General features: G+C 56.0%; 1 protein-coding gene across 1 annotated transcript; it reads left to right on the top strand.

Moving 5' to 3' along the window:
* The first annotated feature begins 3 nt into the window (after positions 1-3).
* RNF25 (ring finger protein 25) lies at positions 4-7,989 on the top strand. Its single transcript, XM_030017203.2, is given in 11 exon segments — positions 4-98; positions 248-322; positions 413-513; positions 614-683; positions 1,998-2,067; positions 2,194-2,265; positions 3,011-3,151; positions 3,969-4,037; positions 4,039-4,059; positions 4,614-4,748; positions 4,865-7,989. Coding segments are annotated over 11 exon segments (1,518 nt in total). The 5' UTR covers positions 4-60; the 3' UTR covers positions 5,591-7,989.
* Positions 7,990-9,225: the final 1,236 nt, after the last annotated feature.

Raw genomic sequence — 9,225 nt, forward strand, 5'->3', positions numbered from 1 at the left:
CCCTCCCCTCCCGTGCGCCCTCGCTGAGGTTCCGCTTCCGGTTCCGGGGCGTGAGGGAAGATGGCGGCTGCCGGTGAGGAGGCGGAGGCGGCGGACTGGTAAACGCGCTCCCCCCACCCTTTCCCTGGTCCTGATGCCTCGCACCGCCGGTACCCCGCACCCCTAGCCCAGCGGGGGGGGGGGTGTCGGTGGCGCCGCCGCCTGACCCCCGCCCGGTCCCCGCCTGACCCCCGCCCGGTCCCCGCAGGGCCCTGCCGCCCGAGGTGGAGGTGCTGGAGTCCATCTACCTGGAGGAGCTGCGGGTGGCGCGGGGCCGCGGCAGGTACGTACCGGGGCCCACATCCTCCCCCCTTCTGCCCCGGGGCCCGGCCCGGCCCGGCGCCGCCGCCCCTCACCTTGGCCTGCCCCGCAGGTGGGAGCCCTGGGAGATCAGCATCACCCTGCACCCCGCCACGGCCCAGGACCAGGACTCCCAGTATGTCCGCTTCACCCTGGTGCTCTCCGTGCCCCCCCCAGGTAGGTTGTCGGACCCCCGCACCCCCTTTCCTCCCTGCCCCGAGTCCCTATGCTTTCCTTGTTGCGCTTTGGGTCTTTTTCTTTTTTTTTTTTTCCTAGTATCCCAACAAAGCTCCGGAAATCTCGATCAGGAACCCGCGGGGGCTGTCAGATGAGCAAATTCAAAAGTGAGTGCCGGGAGGGTGGGGAGAGGGTGATCCTTTCCTCCGAAGATCTGGGAGGCAGAACTGGTGGAAAAGCCTTCTCTCAAATTCATATGGCTCCCCATGTCCGGTTAACAGATGGATACAGGTCCCTAAATCACCTTGATTTAAATCTCATGGGAGCCACTGGTGCTGAGTTTGACACTGGGGGTCCCCCCTATGGTTGTTGCCCTGTGGTCCCCCTGAAATGTAATCTAAATCCCCTGGGCTTTTGAGGTTGTTGGTCCTGCTTTGACAGAGGTGGAACTGAACTGAGTCCTTGGGCAGCCCATTGTTGCCTTTGTGCTCCTGTCCTTGCTGCAGCGGAGTGTGTGCAGGGAGACCCTGGTACCTGCCAGCAGCACGGGAGTAACGCGGCTCCTACCAGACCTGGTCAGGGGCTGCCATCAGATAAACAAAGCCTGAGATTCCCAAGACCAAAGGGTGCTGGGTGAGCTTGAGCTGAGGCAGTCAGCAAACCTGCTCTTGCATGTCCTCTGAAGACAAAGGTTTCCTGTGCACCGGCTTTTGGGGAGCCAGGAGAGCACGTGAATATGTGTGTGCACATGTGCCCATCCCATGCTGCAGGCAAAGCCTGAAGGCCAGTTGTCATGGTTTAACCCCAGCCAGCAACTAAGCACCACGCAGCCACTCACTCTCTCCCCCCCCCACCCAGTGGGATGGGGGAGAAAATCGGGGAAAAAAGAAGCAAAACCCACAGGTTGAGATAAGAACAGTTTAATAGAACAGAAAAGAAGAAACTAATAATGATAATGATAACACTAATAAAATGACAACAGCAATAATGAAAGGATTGGAATGTACAAATGATGTGCAGTGCAATTGCTCACCACCCGCCGACCGGCACCCCGCTAGTCTCCCAGCGGCGATTCCCCGCCCCCACTTCCCAGTTCCTATACTAGATGGGACGTCATATGGTATGGAATACCCTGTTGGCCAGTTTGGGTCAGGTGCCCTGGCTGTGTCCTGTGCCAACTTCTTGTGCCCCTCCAGCTTTCTTGCTGGCTGGGCATGAGAAGCTGAAAAAATCCTTGACATTAGTCTAAACACTACTTAGCAGCAACTGAAAACATCAGTGTTATCAACATTCTTCACATACTGAACTCAAAACATAGCACCGTACCAGCTACTAGGAAGACAATTAACTCTATCCGAGCTGAAACTAGGACACCAGTGCTCTATTTCTTCCTCCTGTCATCGTGGCAGGGTGACAGGTATGTGGGATAGTGAAAAGGTGTGGCTAAATTTGTGTTAAGCATTTTTGCCATTTTGCTGTAGGATTTCCCAGACCCTTAGAAGTGTTGCTGAAGCCAGGCTGGGGACAGAGGTGCTCTACGAACTGATTGAGGTGAGAGTTGGGGGAGACTGGGGGTGGCCAGCCACAGACACTGCTCCCTGACTGCCCAAGGGGTGGGAGACCCCTGAGCCCATGGGCAGGCCAGTGAGTAAAATGTTTGCTTTGATGCTTCTGCAGAAGGGGAAGGAGATTCTCACTGACAACAACATTCCTCACGGCCAGTGCGTGATCTGCCTTTATGGATTCCAGGTAGGCATGTGTCTCCTGGCCCTGCGAGCTGGCTCGGAAGTGAGGTGAGAGAATGGGGAGCCTGGGGCTCAAAGCTTAGGATATTGGCCTGGGACCAGGGTGTGCCTCAGCAGCCCCCTGCCCCCCTGGTCTGTAGGCAATCCTACTGAGCATGAACATTCCTAAGGTGATATAGGCTACTCTCCCCGTCAGCCTGAAGATAACCATCTACAGAAACAAGGCATAGGGGCAGTGAGTGTTGCCACTGTCTCCAAAGGAGTAGGTAGGGTCTGGGGATAGTTGCTGGTGCATCTCAACTTCCCTGTGTTGGTCAAAGCTCGCCTGGAGTTCAGCACACAGGTGGTCAGGAGGGACTGGAACACATCCGTGCAGGTGTTGAGGTCTGCAGGGAAAGGGGAGCTTGCCTTGTCCAGGTTGCAAGGAGAGGCAGTGCCTGCCTAGGAAGGAGAACACAACAGGTGAGCAGATTGCTGCTTACACAGGAGTATACGCAGAGAAATCAGTCACAAAAAGTTTGCACCTTGACATTAGGAGTGTTTCTCACACTCAGAACAGGGAGCAGTGTCCCAGTAAGAGCTGAGGAAGTAGAGATGAAGCCCAGCAGAAGATGTTGTGTGGCTCTGCCAGCAGTAGCGCTAATTCCCCACTGCCAGCACTGACATGGGAGTGAAGACCCACCTCAGCTGGGGAGGCTACACAGCCCTGTGCTCAGAAACCCTTTGAAGCTGCCCTTTCTCCTCTACAGGAGAGAGAAGCCTTCACAAAGACCCACTGCTACCACTACTTCCACTCCCACTGCCTGGCCCGCTATGCCCAGCACATGGAGGAGGAGATCCTCATGCAGCAGGAGGAGAGAGAGCAGCACCTGGCGCCATCCCCCAAACAGGTACCGGGCCCTGGGCTTCTTCCCCAGGCCCCCTGTGCAGGCCCTCATGATGTCTCTGTCACCCCCTTCAGGACATGGGAGTAAGGGCTAGCCTGACCCAGCAGCATGGTCAGTGTCATGCCCACACTGAGAATCAAAGCAGGGATTAGACCAAGTGATCCCCAAGGGCCCTTTCCAACCAAAATTACCCTATAAGTTTTTAGTACTTTAGCAGTTGGTTTATTGGATCTCTGGGTCAGCGCCTGCTGTGGAAGGGGGCAGGGGAGTTGCATTTTTGGACTTCTGGAACTACAGGAGTTAGAAAAGAGAGTTCCTTCCCTAGTCCTTGAACTGCAGGGGTTTGGAGCAGGATAAACATTTTCACCTGTGTTCTGGGGCAATAAAACCTGCTTGAGCAGGTGTTGGAAGAGTTATCAGCCACAGAGCAAACAGCACAGTTGAGCATGAAACAAGTTAAAGGCTCCTTCCTGCAAAACCCCTTCAAAGATGTGCTGCCTAGATGACATGCTCCACTTTGGTGTGGAGTAAAATAGATCCTAGCCTAAGGATGACTGAAGCCATATGTGCTGACAGAGGTGGTTTGTACAGCGGTCAGCCACTGGAGCACAAATCCCAGTAAGCCTCGTGGTGGAGAAACCTTCCGTAGCAGTCGTTGAGACACCAGGCTGCCCTCATGCTGCTGGAACCCCCCTGGGCTTCTCTGCCCTGGCAGAAGAGTGAAGAAGGCCACCCTGTTCCACTTCCAGGCTGGGGTTATCCAGCAGTGCGTGAGCTGTGTTGTGGCCAGGGTTTGGTATCACCTCTTGCCTCCCTGCAGGAAGTCGGTGTGCAGTGCCCTGTCTGCCGGGAGACCCTGGTCTATGATCTCTGTGCTCTGAAGGCAGCACCCCCCCCCGCAGCACCCGCTGGTAAGAGATGGGGGCTCACCTGCCCAGCTGCACCCGCTCACTGGGTAGCTTCAACTGGGATGTTATAGCAGAATGAATGCACGCTCTGAGGTCCTCCTAGATGGCCCATCCAAAGGGCAGTTCACAAAACCTAGCAGGGCATCTCCTGACTCTTTGATGTGTCCACAAAGAGCAGGTTTAGTTGTATAGCCATGAGTCTTGAGCAGATGTGCCGGGGGAGAGGTGATTCTGCCATGGGGCATGTCTCTGTACTCACTGGGATATAATCGGGCTCAGGAGAGTGACCTGATCATAGCTGCTCTGCATCTTGCCCCACAACAGGATGTCCCAAGGCAGTCACTGCAGGAACAGTGGGTCTGCGCTGGCATGCTCTGCCTCTGTTGAGGGATTTCGCATGCATCTGTAGGCCTGGCCAAATATGGCAAAGGGAAGCAGGTTGCCTGGGTGCTGTGTGATCAAAGGAGGGTTTGGGGAGTAGCTCTTAGCACTGCCAGCTGCCTATCTATGCTAGGTGTTGAGAGAGCCCTTACCCCGCCTTACTTTCTGCCGCTCAGGAGCCATACAGGCCGGACGCCAAGATGCTGCAGCACCAGGAAGAACTGCGCTTAATTTTCAAGAGACAGCAAGAGAAAGGGGGCATCATTGACCCTGAAGCAGAGAGGAACCGTTACTTCATCAGCCTCCAGGCGGTATGGCACTAGGGGCAGAGAGCTGGTGAGGGGGGCCCTGGACTGCAGGACCAAGTGCTGTTGTCTGCTGTGGGACTCCCCTGTCCCTTTCTTCACTGGTGGCTTCTTTCTTTCAGCCTCCAGCTGCTGTCGATCCAGGCCAAGCAGCCGCTGCCTCTGAGCTGCCAGTGAGTGCAGGTGCTGTGGATGTGCCCCAGCCGCCCAGCCAAGCCTTGGCTCCAGAGCCAGCTGGGGCACCGGTGGCCAGGGCAGAACCCGGGCGGCCCGAGAGGCCTGCTGTGCCCAGAGAGCAACAGAGCAAGAGGGAGAGGCACAGAGGGGAGAGGCCAGGCCCCAGAGGCCAGGGCAGGCAGTCATGCAGTGGCTCACAGGAACCGGCAGAGGAAGCCTGTCATCCACTCCATGGCTCCAGGGGGCCTAGGGGCTTCAGCCGGAGACCAGAGCGAAGACCTGGTGGGAGGCACAGCCAGGAGTTTCCAAAGCCTCACAGCAGAAGCAGGGCTGCTGCCTTGGCTGAAAGAAAGGAGCTGTGCCCTGAAGACCCCTCACCTGTAACAGACGCAGTGGACTTGAAAGAGGAGCGCAGTGATGTGGAGAGATGGACCCCAGAGGAGGGGGCTGAGGCCCGGGGCAGGGAGAAGGAGAATCTGGCATTCAACCGCAGCGACCACAGAGCAGCTCCCAGCTGGCAGGGCCACCACAGGCCCTGGGATTGTGGAAGGTGGGAGAGGTCCAGAGTCCAGGAGCGTGGTTCCTACCCCAGAGCACCAAGAGGGCGAGGAGTGTTCAGGCCCAGTGGACGACAAGAAGCCCATCTCCTTGAGAAGGAGAGTGGCTCCTAGCAGGAGTGGTGAGGGCCTGGGCTGGGGTAGGGAAGGGCTGTTTCTGGGGAGAACAGTGAAGGCTCTGGTGGAGCAGTAGCAAGCAGACGCCATACCCCTTGGGAGGGAGGAGGCAGTTGGCATGTGGCACAGCTTGGGACAGGGTATGTGTGGAATGAAGCATCCTGGCGTGAGTGACTGGCTGTCACCAGCGTTGGAGAAGCTGACTCCTGATAGATGATGTAAGCCATGGTCTCGCGGGACCCAGGGGACAGAGGAAGCGTGACTGGGGACCTGCAGCCATCATCCCTGTATGTGAGCTGCCAGGAAACGTGCACACCTACAGAGCAAATGGACTGAGCCTAGCGTGTTGCAACGGCAGAGCCAGTGTCATGGCAGGACTTTCCCTGGATGCCAGCATCCCGTGGAGCCGTGGTGGTGCCAAGTGATGAGGCTGTGCCAGGGCAGCAGCCTGGAGCTCAGCTTGCTGTGTCTCCCATTCCTTCTCAGAGCGCCTTCTCAACTGCTGTCCCTGTCCCTTGGAGACAGCATTGCTTCTCCTGCAGCCCTGACTGCTGTTCAGCTGATGGGCTCAGCCAGGCAAGTCTTTTGTACGACAGGACATTTCCCAGTCCCAGCCAGGAGAGCTAAATTAAGCTTAAGTCAATGCATTGTCATGTCAGGGCTGTCTGGTGGCTGAGCCTTCGGGTTGGCTCCTGCTCCCCCAGGCAGCCTGAATTTAGCTGGAGCTCCTGCCCTGTCCTTCAGCTGCTTTTGTGCAGACAGAAGCTGATGGAGACCTGGGAAGAGCACTCTGCTTTGTGACCTGTATCTGTCAGGATCCCTCTCAAAGGCCAGGCCAGGTTGTCTCTTGGAGCTTCCAACAGCCCGGAGTGAAAACATGCCCCAATACTTTGGATACTCTTTCTTACTCTCTTTTCATCTTTGAGCTGATCTTGCTTCAAAGAAATGAGGATTTGCTGTTTAAACTAACTTGGTGCCGTTCCTTCTGCTGCTGCTTCACAGATTTAATGTGTCCCACTCCACAGCCATGATGGGTGATCCCAAGCTTCTGAAGTGGGACACTGGTATTAAATTTGTTGGGTCTTCTCCAGAGCCTGCTCCCTTTGTTTTCTCTGACCTCTCGCTCCTGTTCTTTGCTGTTTGGAGCGAAGGTGTTGATCCCTGGTATTGCTCACTCCAGGCCCTGCTTTGCCTGACTCGGTGTAAGCTGTCTGGCTTACCTGGACAGTACTGACTCCTTCACACTTGTTTGTGCCTTGTGCCCCCCACCTCTCTTTTGGCCACACATGGGTTGTTATTGTCTTTCTTCTCCCACTGAGTGCAAAAATGTCCATGCTGCGATGGACTTGTCAGGTGAGATCCCTGGGAAACCAAAGGCTGTGTGCTGGCTGGAAGGGCATTTGCGCTGTATCTGCCTGGCTGATGCTTTGGCACGTGAATGGTGCACGAAAGCGTTCTCTTGAATGGGTCCTTCTCACCTCCTGCCCCGCTCTCTCCATGCCTGGCCTTGTCCCGAAGGAGTTAGTTTAACCCGCTGCCCAAGAACCTTCTGTGCTTAGATTTCCAACACTGGCCTGTTTTCAACCCTAATGCTGTAAAAGCATTATTTTTTTTTAACTCCTTGGTCTGAACCTACACTACCTGTCCTGGGCTTGGGGATATGAGCGCCAGATGTTGTGCCCTGCTGGGGATGAGGGCTGAGCACTCGCTCCCTGAAGAAAGCCCAGATTTTTCTTCAGTGCTTGCTCTGTCCTTGCTCCAGCTAGTTTCTGGGTGAACAGCCTGTCCACACTTGGGTGAAAAGGTGTAAACTTTATCTGATGTTGGTGCTTGTTCTGCTGCCTCCTGCCTTCACTTTTGAAATTGCTGTACTCCAAGAAAGGCATTTGATCATGTCCTGACAGAAACACGAAGATCTCTGCCCCTTGCAGCAGCTGAAGCTCCTTGGCTTCCTCCAGCGAGCCAGACTTACTCTCAGCAGGAAAGCTGCTGTGGCCAGTGTTTGGAGCATGGGAATTTAGCCATGGAAATTGGAGTGAGTGAGGACTTGGGTAACTTCAATCAAATGCCAGACGTGTTAGAGGGGAGGCTATTTTCCTGGGAGTAGGGATTTAGGAAGGTCCCTCACCTTTTTGACTCACTGCTGTCAGCCTGGAGCAGAGGACATTTTGCAAGAGCACTGGAAACATATGTGGGCTAAACAAAACAAACCTCTGGGTTGGAGGGGAGGAATGGAGTCTGCACCCTGCCCTGGGGCTCCTTGCTTGGTGTCCACCTGCATCACCCACCTACCTCACAGGGCTGTTGTGGGGCTTAATGGGCAAAAGCACTCATGCTGGGCAGAAGGGCACCAGCGACATCTGTAGCATTAACACTATTAAAAGCAAGCAGAGTGAGAGATGTTGCCTGTGCTCTTGTGTGGTGGCATTGTGGTGGGGGCCCATGTCCCCTCTGGCTCTTCCTCACTACTTCCCCATCCTCCCAAACTGCTGCAAGGCATTTGCTAGTTGCTTACTGGCCAGTTTTGACCCCCAGCTTTGTGAGACAAGCCTGGATCCAAGCAGTTAGCCTCTGGGATGGCCAGGCATGGGGTTTGAGATGCCAACAGCAGCACCCTGCTCTGGCAGCTGCCCGAGTCACTAGAGACCCCTCTCACCCCCCTGTGGCCAGAGGAGCAACCCTTCACTTGCAGAAACATTTGTGCAAGTCTAGGGTTGCATCAAAGCAGCGCCCGTTCGGGCTGAAATTCAGCCAGGTGGCATTGGCTGGGCCCCTTTGTATCCCTGAGCGCTCTCAGCTTCATCCTTGGCCCCACAGGGCAGAGCCAAGACGAGGGCTGAGCAGCAACCTAATGGTTGGGGTTTGGCCTGGAACCAGCTCCCCCAGCTCTGCCAAGGTGACGCAGCCCCCCGAGGCAAGGACATAAACACAAGGCTGGCTCTGGGGAAGCTCATTTTGGGACTCTGAAACAGGGACTAGGGAGGAGAGAGGCTCTGGCTGGCTTGTTCTGTGGGTCAGCACGCATACCCTGACCCCTGGCTCCAAGGCACTGGGAAGGAGGTGCAAACCCTGCTCACTTCTCGATTGCTTTGCAGGCACCTGTGGCTCTACCAACCCATCCAGGACTTTTGTTCCTGGCGGGAAGGAAGCCCGGTGACAGGGAAAACACTGTGAGACTGCCAGCAGCTGGCCAAATCCCTCCTTCAGCCACGCAGGGCCTCTCCTGCTGGAAGGAGAGGAGTAGTCGCCTCCAACAGGGATTTCTGCACCTTGCACTGGGCTGGCCTGGCTGCAGAAATGCCCGTTGGGGTTAACATCAAGCTCTTGGGAAGATGTTCTGTAACCAGCCAAAGCCTCTCATCTGCCCCCACAGGCAGGCATGCAGTAGCTCCAGGGCCCCACCTCTCCTCTGGCAGGAGGGACAGTCATGCCCACCCAGGAACAATGTCCAAGCAGATCTGCGACTTGGCATCACAACCCAGCAAGGCAGGAGCTGTGGCACCAGCCTGCAGCCTGAGGGACAACGAGCTGTCTCTTGGGAGCCACTTCTGAAACACTCTGGGTTTGCAGTACTGGCCATGCCGAGCTGCGGTCAGGAGGGCTCTGGACCAGCAGCTGGGGCAACCAGTTAG

Source organism: Aquila chrysaetos, chromosome 6 (assembly GCF_900496995.4).
Source record: "Aquila chrysaetos chrysaetos chromosome 6, bAquChr1.4, whole genome shotgun sequence".
Classification (NCBI taxonomy): domain Eukaryota; kingdom Metazoa; phylum Chordata; class Aves; order Accipitriformes; family Accipitridae; genus Aquila; species Aquila chrysaetos.